A 23,942-nucleotide genomic window follows, 5' to 3' on the forward strand; every position below is an offset into this window, starting at 1 on the left:
AGGGTGCGTTTGTGGAGACTTTAGAAGCTAAACTGGGAGCCAAAAGTTCAAGGCAGGCGAAGGAGCTTGACGGGGCGAATACCGGAAGTCTTGGGAAAGGGGAACCGCACAGAAGTTGGGGAGAAGGCAAGGACCGTATGTGGACGCCTAACCTTGCAGGCTGTAATCTGAAAAGGGGGGCGTGAGACCGTGAAGATGAGGGGGTGGGGTAAGAGGGTGTGCCAGTGTCTAGACCCAGGGTTCGGTCTCCGGGTGCTTCTGGACAGCGAGGGTGTGGATATCGGCTTGCCTGCAGGGCTGGGGACCTCGGTGCGTGTGCGCGCCTGTGCGCGGCCCGGAGAGCCCGCGGCTGCACGGCCGGTGGCTGTACTCTGCGACCGGGTGTGTGAGCGCGGGCGCGATCGGAGCTCACAGCCCGCCCAGGCGGCCGCCAGCCGCGGTTATCTGAGCTGCTCCGTCGCGGGTGGCTGCTCCCGGATCTCCCCGCTGCGGCGGCCAAGGCAAGACTGACTGTGGGGCGGCGGAGGAGCCGGCGAGCCGAGACCCAGGCCCGGGCAGCGGCGAGCAGAGCATGGAACAGTGTGCGGGTCGAGCAGGTAAGACCTAGGACCCGTCGGAGCCGTCCCAGCCAAGGGTGGGAGTGAGGGAATGGGGTGGGGGGGGGGGGGGGGCGCTGATCAGTGGAGAAGGAGGGAGTGTGTGTAGCTGAGAAGGGCTCCACTCTTCTTTCCTTCCGGGGTATGGTCCAGAGCTGGGACTGTGAGGGCTGGGGAAAGAGGTTCCGTGGACGCTCGCTCCTCTTTGGAGCTTCTAAGCCTTCCCTCCTGGTGACCTCTGAATCTCCTACTGAAAACTTTCCACCCAGGAAACGTGAGTTTTACAACTTCTCTTTGCAGAACTTGGCTTTTCCTTTCTGTTGAGTGCTTAGGACTTGATTGTTCTGATTTCTCTCTTGGCATAAATGTTTCACACAACTTTCCTCAAGTTGGGAACACTGGGCAGGCTTTAGTTTCCGGTGATGGGAAAATATATGCTGTGTGCACATGTGTGTGGGTTTTGAATATTTGGTTATAAGCAGTAGTGTAGAGAGTCAACCCCACCCCACTCCACCCCCCAAAAAAAATCAAGAGAGGTTCAAGGGGGGCTTAGGGAAAAGATGACAGGCGCCAGGGGCCTGGATGGGGAGGAGAATCTGAAACTGACGGCTGTCAGTGGCTGTCAGTGCGGCTCTTCTTTATTCCCTTCCTCCCCTCTTCTCCAGACCTGCCAACTCAGCTGTGACTGCCCATTAGGCGTCCTGGTGTGGTGTAAGGTGGGAGGCCAAATACCCAATCTGAGATTGGTAGTGAGTGAGAGGGCTGGATCAAGTTTCCAGAGTTTTCCAAATAATTCTGTAGAGGTCAAGGCCTAACTCGGGGCCTTTTTTCTTCACTCCGCACCTATCCAAATCTCATTTCTCTCCACCCCACGACCCCAGCTCAAGTTCAGCAACTGATAGTTCAGGAGCCCCCGCCCTTGCTCTAGCTTCTTGGCTCAATCTTGGGCTGTTTGCACACTTCTCTAGGGTCTTGTCCCCACTGGAGAACCTGAGACCCTATGAGGGTCAACGGTGGCCTCCTGGGCTTTTAGGGCTCTGGGCAGACCCTCCACACCAGAGGTTTAAGTAGGGAGATCAATAGCAAACAGTTGTAATGATCTAATTAATTATGGCAAAATTAAAAGCGAGTATAAAATCAATCTCTGATGGTGTTGAAGATGGAATTCAATTGAGAACCCATCTGTGCACCCCCTCGACCGTATAAATATGCAGCCCAAGGACAGACCTAATGGCTGAGCCTTCCTGGGAACCTCTCTCCCCCTTCCTTCCTTCCCTACCTAGGGTTTCTCCAGCTCACCCTCTCTGGATCCGTTTTGCCTCTTGCCCCTGCCCTTCCTTCCCGGGTCCTTTGTGCCTAGGCTCCAACATTCCTATCCTTTCCCTTAGCAGGTGCCTCTGCCTGCCTTGCAGACCTAAGGTGCCTAGACTGGGTTCCTAGTCCCAGCAAGCAGCCGCCGCCCAATGCAAGCCTCCTGCTCAGCACTTGGGGAAGGAGAAGGCAGAGCACTGAGGCATCCCTGTGACCCTGTCAGGATTCTCATCCCAAGTTACATGGGACACTCGGAAGACACCAGGCTCTTCAAACTTACCCTGGGAGCAGCTGGTGGGGTAGGCACGAGGCTCGGCTCCAGGTACAGGAGCTACAGCTCAGGCTTGCTGTCATGCCTCCTTTCCTGGCTAGGCTGGCACTCCAGTCAGGCACAGTTTGTACAGGGTAGGAAGAAGCTGCCAAGTGAGGCAGGAGGCAGGGAATGGTGAAGAGGGAAAATGGCTATTTCTTTCAAGATACCCCCAGGGCCGCCAAGCCAAGCCCAAGTCCTCTACCTTCCACCCCCGCTGAATTATGTTTCTCTTTCTTTCTTTCTTTCTTTCTTCCACTCTTCCCGATCCTCTATCCTCACCCTCTCCATCACAGGCTTGTCCCACCACTGCACAGCTCCCTCAGTGCCCCGTGTCCCCCTATGAGCTTTTGGACCCCAACCTGACTGTTCAGAATGACATACAGAAGAACAAGGGAGGCGGCAAGCAAATGTACCTCTCGGCAGCAGTAGTGCAGTCACTGCAGCGGGGGTTTACGTGAGACGCGGGTTTTATTTAGTTCCTTCAGCCTGATTCTGAGCAGCAACAATGCACATCAGAAGGGTAAAGAAAGGATGAAGGAGCAGGAATCGGCAGCTAGGTCATTGTGGTCTTGCACCCAAAGTATAAAAATGAGGGGTGTGGGCCCTCCCTGTTTCTCTGTTCTGTCCTAATCCCCAGTCAGCTTTCCGGCTCCCAGTAGATGATCCCCTGCCTCTTCCTTTGGTAGCCCCGAGTGGACTCCCAGACTCCCACTGAGTTCCCAGGATTTTTGTTGTTCTTGTTCCCTCAGAGATCGCTTCCTTCTCCCTGATCCAGTCACTGGGTCTTCAGAGCCTGGGGGAAGACCCAGACTGACACCTCCCACCCTCTTTTGCTGGGCCTCCTCACCCCGTTATTAATTGCTGTGTTGACCTGCAGGATTGATTGGCAGTCCTGCTGGAAGAGGCTGGGAGGCCTTGGCCTGGGAGCAGCCTAGGCTGAGCGCTGAGCGAGGCGGGGAAGGCGTTGGAAATGGGTCCTGGGCCCATTTTCTTAGCCCCGCGTGGAACACAGCTGTTTGCCTAAACACCCTTCACCAGCGTTTAAAACCTCTTACAGTACTCAGACACGGTCAGCCAACCACCCCACCAAGAGATCTCTGCCTCTAAGGAGACACACTAGAAAGTCTCCGAATTGATTTAGACATTGAAAGGGTCTTCTCTCTTCGTTACTCAGTTTCATCAATGTATTCGTTTTCCTTGGGTCTAGAGCTCATTGCGGGTCTAGACCTCATAGGAGAACTCCTGAGTCTGAGCTCTCTCTACCTGGGATTCACTGTTTGCTGCTTTTTCTTTCTAGGGAGTGACAGAAACTTAAGAGATAATCCTGGATACAGATGACCCTTAGACTCTCAAACCAAATCATCCCTTTCCCAGCTAAGGAAGGGCCCCTCAAAAAATTACGTTCAGGCCTTTTGCTTCAGCGAAGTTTGAGGGGATGGATGCTCTGAGGGCTCGTAGAGAGCAGCGGAGGGCGGAGGCTTGCAGCACCAAATGCAGAAATTTAACCCCTAGGAGGGACCTCCCCTCCCCATCTCGCCCTAGCCGTGTCACCTGCAAGCTCGCTCACTTACAAGGCCCCCGGCAGCTGGCTACAAGCCCTAGCCCGACCGGAGGCCTCTGGTCGTCGGGCCATGATCCCCGGGAGCATCTCGGCTCTAAGCTTGGCGTGATGGAAGAGACAGGCGTGTACAAACCTTGGTCTGTCCCCGGGAGACCCCTTTTCTTGGGCCTCTCCCATCTCAGCCAGCCCTCTTGCCCCAGTGTCCTCTCTCCCCTCCTCTCCGGTCCTTTGTTTCCAGCCACCTCGCAGCCCTTCCCCTGCCTGGGCGGCCGTGCCCCCAAAGCCTCCCTTGCCTCGCTGGCGGGTTTCGCTCTGCCTTACCAGCTCCCGGCTCAGGCGCGCGCTCCGCCTGCTCCTCACATCCACACGGCTGCTGAGAGTGGAGGAAGGGAGGGCGGCGCGCGGATGGATCCGAGGCAGTGGATTTGGTGACTCCTCGCAACTCCCGGGAAACTCTGCCCGGGTGCTCCCGCCCCTCTCCAACTAACCCTCAGCACGGCAGGGCCGAGAGCCCAGATCCGCACACTGTCCCGTCCTTTCCCGACGTGCGGGCCCGGGCTCTTTAGCTACCCCTAGCTTGCCCGCATCTGGAGTTGCCCTACACTCAGTTGCCTTTCAACTGCCTCTTACTACCTCCTGTCCCCTCCCTCTGCAGTCCCTGTAGTCGCTGTGGCGGTGACGGTGGCGCTGGGGACTTCCTAGATCCGCCAGCACAGTCTCCCTCCACCACAGCCCGGTGAGCCGGGCTCCAGCAGGCTGAGAAGAGGGTTAATCATTACCTCCCCATCAACATTCAGCCACCCTTGGACTCTCTCACCCAGGCTCAGAGGAGGAGGGGGCAGCCGGCCCGATGGAGACCGGCTTTGCCCCACTACCACTCCGCAGGCCTTCCAGGGGCAGGTCGCTTTTCGGTGGTCTCAGCACCCCTTTGGGTCCTGCTTTTCACCTCTTCTGCTTCCCTCTGCCTCCTCTCAGACTCTGCCCACCTCTCCCCTCTAGTCGGTCTTTGGCAAGTTGACTGCAGGTTCTGGGACGACCAAGTCTTTGTTTGCCACCGGACAGAACGGGATTTCCTTCCCCAATCTCTGCCAAAGGTTTCGGTGGAGTGGCCCAAAGGGGACTGCGCCTCGGGTCACAATTAACCCGATTGTTGGGGATGTGGGTGAGAAATTTAACTGATCTAGCGGTTACAGTAGACGGGGGCGCGGGGGAGGGGGGCTGTTGTTGCAGGAAGTGGGAATGGAGGAGTGTCGAAAGAGAAGAAGAGAAACCTGGATGGGTGTGGTGTAGTCAAAAGGGAAGGGGCGGGAGTCTGCAAAGAAGAAACACAGGGGACAGTGCCAGTGAGGAATCCCAGGAACACTGGTGGGGTATGAGCAGGGTGGAAAACACCACCTTCTTCCGGCCTACATGCTCAGATCCCTCCCTTCCCTCTCTCTCTGTGGATGCCAGGTGTTCAGAAAGCTAGACAATTATCCCTTCATCTACTAGAGAAGTGTTTGGTTTTCAAAGTGTCCATTGGTGGGCTCCATAGTGGACACGTGTGATTGTCCCCATTTTACAGCTGAGAAAACTAGGATCTGGAGAAGCCTAGGGGCTCTGCAGGCAGAGGCAGCTTCCCATAGGCTGGGTGTGAATGGTCCTTTTAGCAGCCTGGGGTACCGGGGGTATTCAGGTCTGAGCCAGGATTATCGGGGTCTCCTGGATTCTTTCCCATCTCGTTTTCCCCTCTGTGGTCATAGTCCACCGCTCCTGCCCTGTGGGTCTGCTAGCCATGTTTTGCCTATTTTCACACACACACCCTCCAATAGTTCAGTGGTCCGCAGGCAGCCACCTGGCTGACCCGTGCCAATATGAAGCCCCTTTGGTGGCCAAGTGGTTTGTATTGTCATTGCTCCTCAAAGGAGCTGTGAAGGACCCAGGAGGTTGCTAGGTCCTCTTATGTAGGGAAGCGGGGTTAAAGGGAGGAGGGGCCAAGGAGGATAAAGGCTCAGCACGCGCGCACGGCCTCTACAGGACCAACAGACTAGGCGGGCGGGGCCAGCTGGCAGTCAGGACCCCCGGGATTCTTGTGGGGTGTCCAAATATTGGGAACAAAGGCGGGAAAAGAAGAGTGAGAGCAGGAGGGAGGGAGGGAGCAAGGGAGAGAGCGAGGAAGCAGAAATTAGGGGGTCTTAGATGAAAAAAAAAGTAGCTTTAGGGAGAATGTGCTGTGGAGTGTGAAATTGCAGCCCATGGTGCTCCATATTGTACCAGAAGCTCTTCCAAAAAAAAAAAAAAAAAATCCTCCAATGTGACCAGAAAGCCGGCTAGGCAGGGGGAGGGGCGCGGGGGGGCGCGGCTGGCGGGAGCCGGTCAGGCGGGGCAGGAGAGGGGGCCTCGGAGCGTTCACCCACTGCCAGGGATCTGGAACGCCTAGGGTACGCCCTCCAAGGTCTCACTCGGAGGGCAAGTGGGCCACGGGTGTGCGACCCAGAGTTTGATTGTAAGAACTTTTTTCTTTTCTTTTTGTTAGTGGATATGGGTGAGTTCCAAACGGCATAATCTAGAAAAGACGCTGGGCTACCTAGTAGCTACTCAACCTTCGCTTCCTCCCTCTTTCGATCCTGCTTTCCTTTCCTTCGGACTAGCTCTTCCTTCCTTCCTTCCTTCCTTCCTTCCTTCCTTCCTTCCTTTCTCTCTCTCTCTCTCTCTCTCTCTCTCTCTCTCTCTCTCTCTCTCTCTCTCTCTCTCTCTCCTTCCTTCCTTCCTTCCTTCCTTCTTTCTGTCTGTCTGTCTTTCTTCTTTTTCTTTTTTTGTCCCTTAATTCTAAACGGCAACCCCCTCCCCAACTTTAATGCATTTAATTTGGTCTGCGCTGTGGGGAGCATTTCCTGGGGAGATATGCTTAATTTCGGAATTTCTAATCCCCTCCGTCAGAGCTCAGGCCCTAGCTCCCCTCGCTACTCCCCAGGAGGTAGAAGGAGAAAGACAGGCCCAGGCCACGGGGGAGGGGCACAGCTGGGATGCTCCGCTGCAGCCGGGGCCCCCACCAGGTCTCCCGTAGCACAGCCACCTTTGAGAACTGCTTGAGACCTGGTGCAGAGTCCCAGGGTCAGCGCCCTGTGAGCAGAAGGGAGGCAGCCACGTCACACTCTTTTCTATCCCGACAGAAAGTTCCTGGGCAGCAAACAAACCAAAAATCCAGCAAAAGAGTCACAAAAAGGAACCGGGGCAAGCGGGGATAGCAGACAGGATCTCCACTCACATTTGGCTTAGGCATAATCTGCCCCGAGACACATTGAAAGCTGAGGTATAGGTCACACGCAGCTTGGGACACCTTTGCATAATAAACATATACAAGAGGGCCTTCTTATTGCGACCACAGCCTCCTGCACACTTAATACTCAAGCTGAACAGGCCGGCTCTAGCAGAGAACCAGCTCGACCTTAGCTGTTCGGAAAGGGAGGAAGGAGGAGTGGGCCGCCAGGCGCCAAGCGAGCATGGCAGAGATGAGAGCAGAGAAGGCGAAGGAGCTGAGATCCACAAGGAAGATTTATTGGGCAGATCAGTTGCACAGAGGCGGCTAATGAAGCAAATCCCGAGATGGGTATCACAGCAACTCCCCAAAAGTTTATTTGCCTTTAAATTTCCGCAGGGAGGCGGGCGCCTTGTTTGAAGTGTAAATGCCCCTAGGTTGGGGTGGGGGTGGAAAGGCTGCTTTGAAAACACTGGAGAGAAAAGGTTCATTTAGAGGCAGACGAGGGAAAAGCAACCAACCCTGACAGGTCGGAGCCCTGGTTGTGTTTGGGGTTGGGTTGTTTTCTTTCTTTCTCTTTCCTCCCTTTCCTCTTCTTTCTTCTCTTCTTTTCCTACTCTTCCCCTTCTGTTAGAGCCCATAGAAAAAGAAAAAAAGACAGGAAAGGGGAGTCGGAGGGAGAGGCCAGCAAGGAGAGGCATCTGCAGTTCAGCCCTTCGTGCTTCAGTCCAAAGAGAAGGCTGTGCAGAGGCTACCGGAGCTTCCAAAGCAGCAGGGTGGATTGCCTTTTGATTATCTAGATCCAGAAACCGACTGGGACGCCGTGGGAGAGTGATGTCCCAGGAGCAAGGGGAGGAAGGTGTGCTAGGGCTTTCTGAGGCTGCCTGGAAATTAGACAGTTAGTAGCCCTCATTCCTGAGGGTGTATATAAAGGGTACGTGCGTGAGAGCAACTTCAAACGCGCTTTACAGATTGTTAGTTCTCTTTACAAAATGCAAAGATCAACCCCACCCCTTGCATGTGAAAATGCTCGTTGTCCATCTTCATACTTCATAGTATACGAAACAGGAATACACTGAGTTCTAGAAAAGTGTGACTTTCAGTGTGGATCGAGGGATTCCACTCATTTTGTTTCTCCAACAGTTCAAACTTACCAATAATTTATGTATGCCCAACATATGGAGACCCAGGCAAAGGCTCCTTTATGGGTTTCTCTCTATAGTAACCTTTTGAATGTTCCCCACTCCAATTCTGAGGTTGCCAAGATTATGCCAGTTACTACCACCTGAGAGGTCCTGGCTCCCCTGGCCAGGCAGCTGCTTACTCTGTTTTCCCTTTTTTGGTTCTCTACACGAAGTTAGTGCGGGTTCCTGGGGTTGTGGGGCCAAAGCAAACCTGCGAGCGCCATCTGCAGGCCTTGGCAGGAAGGCACTGGCTTTCCTGGAGGACCCCTGAGCCTCCAGCCTCCTGCCCAAGGGAACCTAGTCCTCAGCCCCAGGGAAGTGTCCGGGCGGTGGGGGACAGATGGGTAGGTGTTTTGTCTTGTTTTGTTTTGTTATTTTGTTTTTTACTTTCTAGCAGTTACTCTGCAATTGGATTAATCAGATCAGGATCAGGAATTTCTGGGAGACAGGGCAAAGGCCCAGGTCCCAGCAGACCCATCTCCCCAAGCAATGGAAAGCTCAGAATCCTGTGCGCTGAGCCTGGTCTGGAACCCACTCAGAGTAAGGGCATCCTGGATTCTAGACCCAGGGTTCTGGATGCCCAGTAGGAGTCAGTCTGAGTCGGGCTGAGTCTGGTGGGTGCTTTCCCCCAATCCCAACTACTGCTGAGGCTTTTGGGCCATAGGGACAGAGTCATGAATCCACTCACTGTCCTTCCTCTGGGCTTCAGGAGCTGCAGACAATGCCGAGAGTCTCGGGTCCGCCAGGCAAAAAAGCAGTGTTTGGCAGCTGGAGCTTCCCGGAGCCGCCCTTTCTCAGACCCAGGGAAGCCTGGGAGGAGGGAGCGAAGGGGGGAGAGAGAGAGTTAAAACATCAGCTGAAGTGCCAAGATGATTTATGAGACGAGGGAAAATATTTCATAAAGATCTCCCGGATATTCTGTACTTAACCAGTTAGGAGACAAAGGGCTTCTCTTGCCTAGTGCGTGCGAGAGGACCCCAGCGAACAAGGGAGCGAGAGCGGGTCAGGCTGCAGGGACTGGGCCAGCGGCTCGGATAGAAGCCGGGCCAGGCCGGCGTGCTGCGCCGGCTGCGCTCGCTCCGGATCCGCAGAGCTAGCGGCGGCGGCGCTCAGCCGCGTTCACAGCCTCCTCTTCTCCCCAGCCGGGCAGAGAGCGCGTCTTGGTCCCGCCTTGGGCTTCTGCATCCTTTGCAGCCGACAAGCCGCTGCGCACTGTCTCCCGGCCCAATCCCCTCCCTAGCTACCCGAGGGTCCAGGACCCAAGTTCCCCGGCTCTCCTGCTGTCCGTTGGGTCCCACCAAGGCAGGTGGGTCCTAGCCAGAGGCCTCTAGCTTGATTCTAAACCAAGCATTCTGGACTGCCCGGACTCCGGAGAGGGGGTGCGCGACACCGCGTGTGGGACGGGAGGGGACAAACTGCTGGGCACTTTGCCCCGGAATGAGAATCAGGCGTGCGTGGATGGGAAGGTACCACGGGAGGGAAATGCGAAAGGGAAGGACCAGAGGTAAAGGGATGGAGGAAGGAAGACACAGGGAGGAGCGGAAGGGAACTCAGCGCTAAGGATAGCCGAGTTAGGACTAAGGATGCGGACCCGCGGGCGGTGGGATCAGCGGGCATTAGCCGGTGGATGGCAGGGCTGGGCGAGTTAGGACGGAGAGCCTGGCTTCGGGGCGCGGCGCTCCCGAAGGCCCTCTGTAGTTGCCTGAATATTCATTAGGCTGGCCGCTCTTTATCCTTATCTAACGTTTATCTTCTCGACGAGTTTCGTTTCTCAGTATAGTTTTAATCCCGGGCTCCTAGTCCTCCTCCCCCCGGCCCGCTCCTCACCCTCCCTCTTCCTTCGCCCGCTGCTCCCTCCCGTTTCCCCCTCCCCGGCCCTCCCCTCGCCGGCACCGGAGTGACAGGCGCGGGGCCCTCCTTGCCGAAGCTCGGGGCTCCGGCGCTGGCGAATCACAGAGTGGTGGAATCTATTGCCTTTGTCTGACAAGTCATCCATCTCCCGGCGCGGGGAGGAGGAGGGGGTCTGGAGGGGGCTTTGCAGCTTTTAGAGAGACACACACCGGGAGCCCAGGCTCCAGTCTCCGGCCGAGTCTTCTTGCAGCCGCAACCCACCTGGGGCCAGCACAGCGCTGCGGGCGCCGCTCGGTCCTAGGCTGCCTCCCTCCCTCCCGGCCCTCCGGCCGCCGCGCCGTGCGCCTGCCTTTTCCGGGGGCGGGGGCCGGCTCGCGCGCTCCCCTCCCGCGGGCGCCCGTTTGGACATCCCGGGGATTGCTACTTCTCTGCCAACTTCGCCAACTCGCCGGCACTTGGAGCGGCCCGGCTCCCCTCCCGGCGCCCTCGGGCCGCCCCTGCCCTGAGCCCTCTCGGTTCAGAGCCTCTCGGGCCACCGGGTTCCAAGGGAGCTTGAGGGAGCCGTCTTCCCCACCGGGTCTCAGCACTGGCCGCAGCTGGCTCGCGAGCCATGCGCCCCCTGTGCCCCCTGGCCCAGCCCGTCGCCCGGGGGCTGCTTTACTGACTGCCCAGCCGCGTGCCCCGACGGTGGCAAGTTGCAGCCGCTGCGGTTGCAAACCCCGGCGGGCCCGGAAGAGTCCCGGCGGGGAGCGCAGCGCGGCGCCCCCCGCCCTCGCGTGCCCCGCAGTAGCCGGGCGCCCGCTCACCCTCCTTCCCCCACCGTCCCTTCCTTTTCTCCTCAAGTCCTGAAGTTGAGTTTGAGAGGCGACACGGCGGCGGCGGCCGCGCTGCTCCCGCTCCTCTGCCTCCCCATGGATATGCACTGCAAAGCAGACCCCTTCTCCGCGATGCACCGTGAGTACCGGCGCCCGGCTCTTGTCTCGGTTCCAAACCCACCTAGCCCCAGCGCGGCCCGGCCCCCCCGCGCTCAGGTCTCATCCTAGAGGCCACACTGGCTTTTACCCGGCCCTTCCTTTGCCTTCTGCCTATTTCTCCTACCTAGTGTTTCTCATGCCTTCAGCCACTCTCTTCTGCTTTTTACCACCCCATGCTCATCGTTCTGTCTGCCTTTCTACCTCCCCTAGTGCCTCACCTGCTTGCTCTTTCCACCTGCTCCTCCTTACCTCGCAGGATCCATAGCCCTGGGCCCAGGTTCCAGCCTCTCACTACTCCCTAGCCTTTGCCCTGGACTGGACTGGAGAATTAATTGTCAGTTTTCGGGATTTCTCTCTCTCTCTCTCTCTCTCTCTCTCTCTCTCTCTCTCTCTCTCCCCTCCCTCCTCTACCTTTCTCAAACTTAGAGCTGTGGCTGATCAGGAGGAGGCTCCTAGCTTGAGCAGCCTGGGTGTAAGGACTGCTATGGAGAAGCTCCTGGGGGTGTGACCCCCTTCTGAGCCTCAGCTCACAGCGTCTCTGGTTCCTTCCAGCCTAGTAGGGCTTGTTGTAAATAATTCCATGCTCTCCCTTTCACCCTCTCCTCTCCGCCTTCCCTTCCCTCCCAGCTAGGAACCCGAGATTGGCAGGAGAAGGTAGTCACTTTTCTTGGCTTTGCCCAGGGAGGTGATCGTTCTAAAAACAATAAGAGGTTTTGAAAAGAAGTCAAAGTCAGGAAGAAAGCAAGTAGCAGAGCCTTCCAAGCCAGCTCCTGGATGCTCTGCATTCTGGAGACTTCCTTGCCTGCCTCCACTCTGTTGAGGACCATGCAGCCAGCGCCCTGGCCAGGGGGTCAGCAAGAATGGAAAAATGAGAGAGAAAGAACAAAAGAAAGACAACCACTAAAGCTGAGGAGAAAGGGAAGAGAGATTAAAACGAGGGGAAATCAAGGCAAGAAAATTGAAAGGACGTTATGGGGGGGGGACAGGAAAATAGGAAACAAGGAGGATGTCTTAATGAATTTTGAATTTATCTATTTCATGCCAGGTCTTTAATTTGTCAGGTATCTTCCTTTGCTTAAAAAGATAAACAATATTCTAAGCAGAAAATCCTCCCCATCTATAGATTAATAATTAAGGATAATTTGTAACTTTCCACAAGGTAACTTTTTAGACCTAGCCTCGATCTGTGCTTTAAATGTGATCCAATAAGACAGTCGTGTTTTGTTTATTTGTTTCCTAAGCACACATTTAACTTTACGGGACAATTTAAAAAAAAAAAACCTCCTGGAATAAAATACAGTTCCCGAAATGATTTCTAGGTAAAGGAAACCCAAGCCAGGGACTTGGGGCCGCTGCGGGTGTCTCCGGCGGCCGAGAAGCCTAGCTCTTTTTCGGAGGGAATGAAACAAGGTCTACACGCCAAGGCGGCCGGCCTATCTCAGCTCGGCTGCCGCTGCCTAGCTCAGGTTTTTTGAGAATTGCTTCCGGGACGCGCCAGTCAGGGCCAGGCTCAGGGAACCACTTCGAAACCAAAAAGGTAGCAAAGGCAGCAAAAGGTAGTTGAAGGAAGGGAGAGGGGCACGGCGCAGGCCGGCAAGGGCGCCGAGTGGCGGGCGAGCAGCTACAGCCCGGGTCGGCGCCCTCGGCAGTAGCACATTCCGGGCCTGATTCAGCGCGGATCCTCCGCAGACCCTCGGCCCTGAACTCCAGCCGTGCGGGTTGCAATCCCCTTCCCATATATTGGGGCAGAGGGGCCGGGCCCGGAGCCCGGTCAGGCTGAATTATTCATCTTTAATCTGCCCGCAGCTGCCGCCTTTTCATACCGGTAACGCGAGTTCTCCCGGGGCCTAAATTATTGATGGTCGGGGTTTGTAGGGAGGGGAGGGGAGAAGAGTGGTACCAAGGATGGGGAGACTATGGGGATGGGGGTGTAAGATAGCAGGTCCCGGCCTCACGGAACCACTGGATTCGAGGCCTCTGGCCAGGGTCTTTTCCCGAGCTTGTGTTGACTTCCCCAGAACGAGATGGTTGGAGATGAAGGGGGCGCGAGATGTGCCCGCTTTCTCCGAAACTCGCTTGAGGCCGTGGGGCAGTGGCTGCAGGTTGCCGACCTTGTCTGGCCAGACTCTGCGGCTGGAAGGCTCTGCGGTTAGCTTGCTGAGGGGCTGCAGCTGTAGGTTAAGCGCACTAGGTGCAGGATTTCTAGGCGGCTTTAGGCCGCGGAAAGTGGGGCTGTCCGCAGCGGCCTCGAGCCTGGCTTCCGGTGGCTTCCAGGTTGGGTGCTCCCGCCTAGTTGGACTGGAAACCAAGGGCTCTGCTCTGACCGCTGGAACATCCGTCCTTACGGTTGGATTTCCTGGGCAGCTGCCGAGGTCTGAGAGGGGTCAGAGGGTCCCGAACTGGCTTAGACTGCAACCCCGAGCGCCTCTGAGTCCTAAGCCCGCAGGTGCGGCCCCTACCATGTCACCTGGGGATGGGGGAGACTCTGGGGTCCCCAGCGGGGAGCAGCGTGGTAGGCAAGCGAACCCCAGCAGCCTGCGTTCTTCAGCGGCTGCCCGGAGGAGCGAGACTCTCAGCCGCCTCGCGGTCTCTGAGCGCAACGGATCCCGAATCACGACCTCTTCTGCCGGTCCTTCTCCACCTAGATTTCTTTCTACCTTAGCCATTAGGGAGGCAGAGGGGAAATATGGTTCAAAATACCTGAAGACAGAAAACGTAAAAGGAGGAAAGAACTTCCGATTAAAAACGAAACGGAAAAACAGGGAAAGAGGAAACCATACAGTTACAATTAAAAAATAGATACAAGGGGAGAGGTAGGCAGCGAAGGTGAAAAGGGGGTGCGTTTGACTTAGCCTCTCTCTATACTGAAGACTCCGCTGAGCTGAGTCAAGAGGACCCCGACCCTCCAAAATGATCTGGCTCCAAGCCTTGTGATACCCAAGCCGCACCTAGCCTGCGGCGCAGGCGGGTTCCTAGCTCACAGCAGTACTGTCCCTGGCCCGGTGCGTCCGCTCCCTACCTCCCTGCTTTTATCCCTACTGACAAGATTCTCCTTTGTCGTTTCTTTTCCCTCTCCATTTTCCGCCTCTGTTCTCTCTCCTGCCTCCTCTGCTCTTCCTGCACTTTCTCCTTTGCAGCGCACTAGTCCGAGGGGCGGGTTCTTCCCTAGTCCAGCTTCTCAGTTCCTACAGCTAGCCTGGGGTTCTGATGTCTAATACTCCTCTATCCTGCAAGCCCATCAAGCCGCCTTTCTCCCCGAGTCCCGGGATATGCCCCTTAGCCCTCCCTGCTCCCTTCGCACGTGCTGGGCCTCGGACCCTGACTAATGGCCGGTCCCTGCTGTGTGTGGGGTGTTGTGTTTTTTTCTTGTCTCTCCCCAGCAGGGCACGGGGGTGTGAACCAGCTCGGGGGGGTGTTTGTGAACGGCCGGCCCCTACCCGACGTGGTGAGGCAGCGCATCGTGGAGCTGGCCCACCAGGGTGTGCGGCCCTGTGACATCTCCCGACAGCTGCGGGTCAGCCATGGCTGTGTCAGCAAAATCCTGGGCAGGTGAGGGCTGGGTGCTGCCTCCCTTCCCAGCTGAGGCTTTAGTTAAAACTTGAGACGCCAGGCAGGAAAGGAAGGTCCAGACTTGAAGGGATTTAAAAGACTGGCTGCCCCTTTTTGAGGCGGGCGTTCAAGTGATGGCTAGGCCTTGGAGTGAGGATAGAGTAGAGTCTCCCCAGCGGAACCCAGCTCTGGGACCCTTCCAGGAAGGCAGATACATTCTGAAAAGGAGGGATCCCCCCCCCCCCAGCTAATCAATGTGAATGGGGTTGGAAGAAGGGGGTCCCAAGATGAGAAGATGCAGCATCAGGAAGGCTAAATGAGGGTCCAGGTTCCAAAGGGACCCTGTGCTTCAGGTGGAATCAGCTCTCCCAGCATGGATCCTTCTCTGCTTTCCAAATGGAAGGCCAGACTTCCATTCCCGGGGTACTAGCCACTATCCATGCCTAGCTACTATGCCCATTTCCACGCTAGTGACCACCTTCTGGAGTCTGCTCAGCTACACAGGGCCTTTTTCCCTTCACGCTGATGCCTAGGGAGGGAGAGCAGCTTAGCAGCTCTGGAGCTTGCAGCCCCCCTGCCCTTGCCACCACCGGCTTCTTGCTGACCCCGAAGGCCTTCCTGGCCCAGGTACTACGAGACCGGCAGCATCAAGCCTGGAGTGATTGGTGGCTCCAAGCCCAAGGTGGCAACGCCCAAAGTCGTGGACAAGATTGCTGAATACAAGCGACAGAACCCGACTATGTTCGCCTGGGAGATCCGGGACCGGCTGCTAGCGGAGGGCATCTGCGACAATGACACGGTTCCCAGCGTCTCATCCATCAACAGGTGAGCAAAGCCCCCCTGGGCCTGGAGGGCGGGACTCCAGTCCCCCATTCCTGCCTGTCGGCCCAGTCTCCCAGGGTCCATCCTTGCTCTGGCCAGGCTTTACCCCTCCTCCCAGCTCCCAGCCCAAAGTCTTTGGGCAAGGAAAATGGACCTGAGAGGCAGAAACAGACAGACAGACAGACAGGGCTCTTTCCAATTCAGAGCTGGGTTTTCCCTGCCAGGCTTCTCCCACCGGTGTCCTGAAAATGAATCCAAGTGTTTGTGGTAATTAAGACTCCAAGATTACCCGCCTCGGGATCTAGAGACAATCACAGCCCATAGCAAAGCTTTTAAAATGACCACTGTCTATTCACCGCTTCCAAACAGACTTCTCTTTCTAAAGTCATGTACCCTTCCCCAGGGGCAGCCAGAACCCTGACTCCTTTACCCCTTCAGCCAGCTCCCACAAAGCTTGCCTCCCAGGAGCCCAGGTCTTGCTAGCCAGCTCCACACAAATTTCCGGTCGAGAAGCACTGGCATCCAGGCCTACAGAGCAGATGCCAGCCACCAGCCAGGACTTGGCAGAGAGCAGAGGAGCTGGACAAGGACTGGGATGCCAGGCAGGGAGTGAGAGCTGGGTCCCTGTGGCTGACTCTTGGGAGATGCCCCCCCCCCCCAAGCATGCCTATCTTAAGGCTGAAACCTTTTCCATAATGATGGGTTCAGACAGTAGGACCACACAGGCTCTAGTCAGTTCAACTTGCAGGATACTTAGGTCTGTTAAGCCCCAGGCCACTCTGGAGTACTATCTGGGAGACCACAAGGTTATGCTTTATGCATATGTACCCCAGCCAGTGTGTGCCAGGGTATCCATCTGGGGGGACCTCAGAACACTCAATCCCAGGACTGGCGTCATAGCTGCAGAACTGTTACAGTCTGACCATTGTATGCAGAGGTTCAGGACTGCCAAAGTCACACTGCAGCCAGAAGCGGGTCCCCCCATTCTCAGGCACCCCCACCCCACACAAGAAGATAGTTAAGAGTTTCATACTCTGTTATTCTTTGAAACTCTTCATAGGCCCATTATCAGGACAACTAATAATTCAGATGGTGTTTCTTTAACTAGCATCACCTATCATTTTTTTAATATTTTGCAAATGATATGGAATTATCCCAAATCATCCTGAAAACAGCAGGTAAAATTAGCTGGTAGAATGTACCTTGGCTAAAGAAGATTCCCTCCGCCACACTCATGTTGTAACGTACTGCAAGGCGACCCCAGAAATTATCCCAGTGTGTGCCATCTGTATTAAAATGGTGATTCAGTTATGAACAGGGTAACATAACACTGATCGGCTAATTATACACCCTCCAAAACTCTCCAGCTCCCCGGGCCTGGCTCAGCTAGGTACTGTAAATGTGTGGCTGTTTGACATTTAGACACTTTCCAAACGAGCTGGAGAAAAACACTGGGTGTTTTGAGAAAGCAATAAGGGCTTTGAATTTAAAAGTCAAGAGGCTGGGGAAGCTTGAGTATTGAGGCAGGTGTGACAGTTAGGAAGGGAAGGGGACAATGCCTTTTTTTCCCCTCTTTTTTTCCCTGAGCCGCTCAGAGACTTCGCCTCTAGACCAGGTGGTGGTCCTTGCAGTGAGTTAGGACAGAAGCAGAGCCAAGAGTAGCTAAGATGAGGGGTGATGTCACTGGGCTGGGGAGCGGTGCCCTGGGGTCTATTTTGGAGATGCACTTATTGTCTGTGATGGGAATTGCAAGCTTTGGGAGAGACCAAGACATATATTGTTACAGTGATTTGCTTCATTTGGGTCTGGTGTCGGGGGAGCCTCACCTAGCACCCCCACCCCACCCCGTCCACTCCCCCTCCAACACATGTCCATGGATGGTTGGGCTATTTTTAAAGCTGGTTTAGGTACAAGTTTGAAAATGTTTCATGCTTAGAGTACAGAGGACAAGTGACCCTAACATCAAACTCCAGAGGTCTGAAGGTGCACCACCAAATTGGAAGAAAGTAGACTAGCTGGCTGTCCATGAGATGAGCTTTAGGGAAAGAATGGCCTGAGGCCGACCACTCTGACAGTCACAGAGGCTGTTGGCCACAGGGTCCCGTTACCTAAGGTACACACAGGCTTCCTTCAGGTGTGGAGAAAGAGGCATTTCTGGGTAGGCGTTGCTGAAGGTGAATGGAGCATGAGCACAGGAGCAGGGAAGCCACCAACCAACAACAGGATCCCTGGCTCAGCAGTTAGGCTTCAAGGCTTAATTTGTCAATAGGATCTACTAGGCTGTTTTTAATTTTGCTTTGGGAGGAATCCTCCCGTGGTTGATACTTTGGAAAAATTGGTTGAGGCTTCCCAGTGTGTCAGTGGGACACATTTGGGCACCCCAATCATCAATATCATTCCTGTGGGTACTCTGCCCTGAAGGGGAAGTTTCTTCTGGAGTGATGTTTCTTTCGAATGCTTGATAAGGCCTGGCATTCCTGCAAGGGCTGGCTGTGTCAGGAACTTGGGCCTCTGTTCTGAGGACTCTCACTCACTATAGGAAGGAGCTGGACATCTCCCTGTGTGCAGAGAGTGGTATGCACTGGGAAGTGGGAGTGCCTGAGTTTAGGGCTTGGGGGATGGTAGGGTGTCCATCTATGTTGCTGTTATTGTTGATGTATACATAGACATAGACACACGTATATATGTACATAATACCGGTCCCAAGTAAGGGTGCTCAGGAGCCAACATTGGCAAGAAAGGAAGTCTACACCTGCTCACTCACCTGAGCCAAAGGTATTGTCTTCTCCTCCCCCAAACAGATGCTGTCGCCGCACTTGAAATATGCTGTTGTGGCTATAAACTAAATTGCTTTTCATGCTTTAAAAATGGTTTTGGCATTCTCTGATCCCATCACAATAAAGCCCTGGCTGTCCAACCTGAGTTCTCCCCTGGCAGATCCTCATAGAAATGCCTCTCTGTGCCAAAGGTGTGGTAGGGAACCATCCACACCTAGAGACCGTTGGCTAAAATCTTAGCTCTGACCAGGTCATGGGATTTATTGAATCATTGTAAATACTGGGCTTCTTACAGCTGAGAGCCGGGTTACCAGCTCTTCAGCTTGTGTGGAACCACTGTTGGGAACGTGTTTGTAAACAGGTAACTTTAGATTGAAAGCTGGCATGGGAAATGACCTTGGGCAGGGTAAAGATGGAAGATCCACGTACCAAAAGAGGAGGAAAGTTGCCTCGTCAGGTTGAGTTATGGACGAAGCGCAAAGGATTTTCCTGACGATACACCTGAGTCTTTAGGTTGGCATGTTGCCCTGGGGAGAGACCACTTCTTTGAGAGAACAGCAGGAACTCCAGGTGGAGGCTAGGGCTACTGAAGACTCTCTGGGTGTGGCCTTGAGGCTAGTCAACATTTTTGGGGGTCAAGGACTCTGTACCCTTAGATCCTTGCAGTGGACCCTTGAGGATCGTCAGACCCACCACCACCCCTTCATTCTTCCTTAGCCTGTTTGGCTTGAAGTGAGCACATTCCTCTAGTAGCAGCACTGACTTTGGGAAGGCCGTAGCCTCAGGGGTGTGTGAAGCAATGCCAATGGTGTCACTCCGGTGTCCCTGGTGTGCAATTCTCAGGCATTGTCACTGGCCTGGCAGTGGGCAGTGGTTTACCACTTGTTTTCCCAAATAAGCTGATAGTCACTGATCACAGCCATGGGAATTCTGGAGACACATTGTATAGCAACACGTCTACTTCTCCCTCTGAGACTCAGATCTAGATCCCTGAGACTTGACTCTTGGACCAGGCTTGGCATGGTAGCTAGGTCAGAGGGGTGGCCGTGCTCACCACGTATCTCAGATCTTCACAGCGCTTATTTGTTACCACTGTTGGTGACAGAGAGTCAGGGTAAGTCAGTGGGTCAAGACAAAGGCTTCATCCCAAAGAGGGATGAGGAAAATAAAGGGCTCTAGGACTCTCAGATAGGGACTGCAAGCAGTGTCTTCTCCATGGTTTCTGTTTCAAAGCCATGCTCACCCATTTTTCCTAGAGAGAGTTTCTGCTGTTCTGGTCACCCATACTTAGAGAGGCATGTGAGACAGGCATGGTTGTTGATCTGTTTCTTGTGTTTTTAATGTTTCACATTTCACTTTTATTTAGTGTGTGTGTGTGTGTGTGTGTGTGTGTGTGTGTGTTACACACCTAGCACAGTACTCAGGTGGCGCTCAGAGGAAAACTTGTAGGAGCTGGCACTCTCTTTCTACCATGTGGGTTCTGGGATCGAATTTAGAAGACTGTGATGGGCTTCTGGGTCTGATGATCCCCTGATGGTTGGCTTGTGGATTTCCAGTGGTTGGTTGCCTTGAATTCCTACCTCAGCTGGCAACTTTTGAGAAGTAAGGATGAGGGGTTATCTTAAAAACTCCAGGTTGGGTTTAGAAGGTGATGTAGAGAGGAAAAGAGAGGGTGAACCCCAAAATAAACAAATAAAGTCCCAACTGTTCTGAGAACTCAATAAAACAATCACATCAAATATGAAGAGGCATAAATCTTGTGTCTGCACAGGTAACCCTACTGGATTGCTTTTATTATCGCTCAGGCTGACTCCATTTATTACCATCCACAGCCCGAGCAAAGGAGACTGCATGGAGGGTGGTCTCTGGTGCAATCCTATACCCTGGGAGGCAACAATCAGCCCATACAGCCAGGGATTTCGATGGGAGCCAGGAAGGGCCCATCTGTCTGCATGAAACCAATCAATAACTCTGTAACCAGAGCCCTTGTCACAGGGAAATGGACAACACAACAGTTCAATAGAGGGGCCATGAGGGGAACTAGCCAAGTGGGGATGGTGCCAGGCAGGAATAGCTCCTTGAGAAGGGAAACAGGGGGTCCTGGAGAAGGAGAGGCTGGGAAGGCAGGGCTGTGCATGCTTACTGGCACAGGCAAGGCTTGCTGTGTCGTCAACCTCAGGAAGGAGAGGCAACATTGGATGTTGGGGTGGTGGGCACTCGTGTTCTAGAGGGCAGCTGGGGAGTGGGTGTGTGGTACTCAGAGGGTGGTTTGATTGCCAACATGATGGGATAGACTTGAGGACCAGAACATGACAGCTTTAGAGAGAAAAGCAGTAGCAACCAGCAGAGATGAATCATTCTCCCCAAAGCCTGCACTCTAGAGAGGGGGTTCCCATGAGCCCATAGAGGCAGGACTGATGAAGGAACACTTTAACCCAGGGGCCCATTGTCCACTCCCAGCTTCCTACAGCAGCAGATCTGGCTACTCGGCAGGGCCTTGGTACTCAGGGCTTCCCTGAGCCCCTCCTTGATGCTATCTGGGGCTGCATTGCAGTTCTCCCATTAAGAGGAGAATGTACACATTGAGAAGAAGCCACTTTCCATGTCCTTAAAAGACTCCGATAGACAGCGCCCAACTGACCTGCCAGTTTTCTAGGTTACTGTTGTGTCTTTTCATCCCTCCTTCCCCTTCAGACTAGATGTCCAGAACTCAGGTTCACAGGTGGAGGCAACTATGGTCAATGAAGTGCCCCGAGAAGGCAGAAGGGTCCCTGAAACCTGAAGACTGGTGCCTCTCAACCAGTACCCAAGTAAGGGGAAAACATTAGGTGGGGAGAAGTTGTCTCCTGGGATTATCTGCCGCCACTGGGCAGAGATGGTTTCCTCTTGTCGGTCACATTTTGGGGTTTGATGCTCTTGAGGTGCAGGTAGAATGTATGCACAATGGTATATAGGAGTAAAGGGTGTTACCTTTTGTGTGGGAGACTGTGCATGCTTGTGTGTCTACCTGTATCTACCCTTAGGTCCAGGTCTCTGAGGTCAAGAGAACAAAGAAAACAGTCCCTGGTATGTGACCTGTTGTTACAGTACAAGGCTGGGTACCTTTGTCCTTGGCTCAGGTGGTTAATCACAAGTCAGTCATTTGAGTTATTGCCTGGAGTGGTGTAACAGCCATAGAGTTGGGCTGAAGGTGGTTCCACTTCACAGTGTAGACAACCTGGGGTCAAGTTTTCCACCATGTTGTGTTTATCTTACAATATTCCTTCAGTCTAGTTAACCCCAATGCAAGAGTCTTTGCTGCTGTGGCGACACCTTTGTGATGGAGACTTTTGTGATCACATGTTCATCCTTACTTTGATATGAGCCCAAGCCCTGTTGGCAGGACTGGTTAGGGACCAGTCACATCAGTAGCCAAGACTATGCTCTTCCAGATACACACTTTCCCCAAAATATATGATCCATACCAGGCATGGAGGTGCATACTTTTGATCTCAGAAGAGGTAGGCAGATCTCCATGAGTTCAAGGCCAGCCTGATCTATAGTATGAGACCCTGTCTCAAACAAGCAAGTAAAAACAAACACCCCACCCCCACATACACACATTGTGATTCAGGGAACCACAGGCCAGGATACCAAGCGTGAAGCATGGCAGTAACAGGGGCTGGATAGTTGGCTTAGTGGTCAAGGGCACTGGTTGCTCTTCCAAAGGTCCTGAGTTTAGCACCTTCATGGCAGCTCACAACTGTTTGTAATTCCAGTTCCAGGGGATCTGATACCTTCACACCAATGCACACAAAATAAGTTTAAATAAATTATTTTTTTTAAAAAAAAAACAGTAGTATACAGTTATGAACATAGCTTTCTCTCTGTTGGTCCCAGGCCCAGACTCCAGATCCTTCCCAGGTACTAGGGAACAAGGATGATCCAAGATTAGCAATTAAATACATGGTAGAACTGGAGAAGGCTCTGAAGACAGACAGGGCTCAGTATCAAAGGCAGTGACTTGGGAACTTCTTAGAAGGCTGGACAAGGGAGCTGCTGGCCTCTGAGAAGAGAGAAAAATGGCCTGACCTGGAGGAGAAAGAGTAGGCACCTTGTACCCAGAAACTGCCAGGTAGGAAGCAAGGCACGTGGAAGGGAGCAGATGGGAGTGGTCATTTAGTCCAGTTCCACTCACAGCTTATTTGAGCCATGGAAATATCAGGACCTTTTCTCGTGTTACTTGAGTGACAAGGGGATGAGAAGATGTTTTGTGTGACAATGTGGTGAGAAGGTGTTTTCTGTTGCGAGAGACAGAGAAAGAAGGATTAAGCGTGCCATGGTCATCTCTTCCAGAGAACTTGGCTTTGGATGCGAGGGTAAGGACAGTAGAGCCCCAAAGTCCAAGCTGGTGTGTGCCCAGAGCAATGGTGGAACTGTGTGTAGCCACAGGGGTCACACCAGTGTTTTCAGGGCCCTGGCAGAAAAGGTACATGGATGGCTACAGAAGCTGGAGAGCAGGGGCCCAGCCTACGGGCCTTGGATCAGAGAAAGTTTGGACGTTTATTATTGTTTGTGTGTGGACGTGTGTGGATGATGGGGTCTGGAGACAACTTTTGAGAGCTGATTCTATCCTTTTTATTCTGCCTTCCTTCCACCCCATTTTGGTGCAGTGTGTGTGTGTGTGTGTGTGTGCGCGCGCGCGCGCGCGCGTGCATGTGCGTGTGCGTGTGTGTGTGTGTGTGTGTGTGTGTGTGTGTGTGTGTGTATGTGTGTGTGGTGTGTAGGCTAAAGGTCCTCCATAGCTTCCCATCTTATTCATTGAGGAAAGGTTTCTCAATCAAACCCAGAGCTTGCTGATCGACTGAGCCCTGGGCATCCTATCTCTGTCTTCTGAGGCTGGAATTGCAGTGGGCCACTGTTCCTACTCAGCATTTATGTGGGTTCTGGGCGTCTCAGTTCTCTGGTCCTCACACTTGCACAGCAAACTCTCTAACCACTGAGGCATCTCCCCAGCCCCTCCTCCCACCTTGTCAGTTCTAGCGATTGAAGTTGGGTTTTCAGGCTTGCATGGCAAGTGCCTTTACCCGGTGGGCCATCTTGCAGGACCCCAAAAGACAAAGTTTAACAGCTCTGTGCTAGCCAAACAAAGCACACGTTGGGTCTGATTCTATCTTGGCCAGCAGTCGGCAGCCTCTGGTCTGTGTAACTCCATACACTGATCTCTGCTTTAGGAAAGAACAGTGACCTCAGAGCAAGTGTGAGGGGACCCACATTTCCCTTGTACCTTTGTACCCAAGCTTCTGGGGATATCATGGGAGATGGTAGGATCCTTCTAGCTGGAGGAGGAGTTGGGGAGTTATGGGAGATGAGGGGGGCAGCAGATGTGAGGCAGACACAGCATGATGGAGGAGAAGAAAAGCTAGGGGTTAAGAGGCGGGGAGCTCCCTTGGTCTGGATGGTGTTAGGGTCTGGAGTGCAGAGAATGGAGCTACAGTTGAGAAAGGGGACAGGAAGCCACAATCTAAATAAGGGACACTTGGTCCTCTGAAGCATTTTAGATATGGTTAGAGAAAGTCAGTGCCCAGGGTAGCTGGCGGTTCAGACTGGTGGCATTCTGAGAAGCGTAGAATTGACAAAGGAGAGAAGGAGACACCAGCTGGGGAGAAGTTTCCTACATGAGGGTGTGACAAAGGAAGTGACATTGCAGGCAAGTCCTCAAGGTCAGAATTTCACTGTCCTTTCTAAGAGAGAGCTATGGAAACGTGAACATGGCCGTGACCACCT

The 23,942-nt window shown here is 54.0% G+C and overlaps 1 protein-coding gene across 9 annotated transcripts in view; it reads left to right on the top strand.

The window, feature by feature from the left end:
• Nucleotides 1–244: 244 nt before the first annotated feature.
• Nucleotides 245–23,942, top strand: part of Pax2 (paired box 2) — a 92,181-nt gene continuing 68,483 nt past the window's right edge. For 3 of the 9 annotated variants that reach the window (XM_036196651.1, XM_036196677.1, XM_036196686.1), the window contains exons 1-3: nt 10,477–11,008; nt 14,412–14,577; nt 15,205–15,402. In XM_036196651.1, the coding sequence (XP_036052544.1) occupies nt 10,966–11,008; nt 14,412–14,577; nt 15,205–15,402 (407 nt within the window). In that variant the 5' untranslated portion in view covers nt 10,477–10,965. Of the gene's footprint in view, nt 597–5,020; nt 5,029–5,811; nt 5,829–9,337; nt 9,510–10,476; nt 11,009–14,408; nt 14,578–15,204; nt 15,403–23,942 lie in introns of those variants that run through there. The other 6 variants (XM_036196669.1, XM_036196694.1, XM_036196659.1 and 3 more) reach the window with 5 other exon arrangements.

Source organism: Onychomys torridus, chromosome 1 (genome assembly GCF_903995425.1).
Source record: "Onychomys torridus chromosome 1, mOncTor1.1, whole genome shotgun sequence".
NCBI classification, from domain to species: Eukaryota; Metazoa; Chordata; class Mammalia; order Rodentia; family Cricetidae; genus Onychomys; species Onychomys torridus.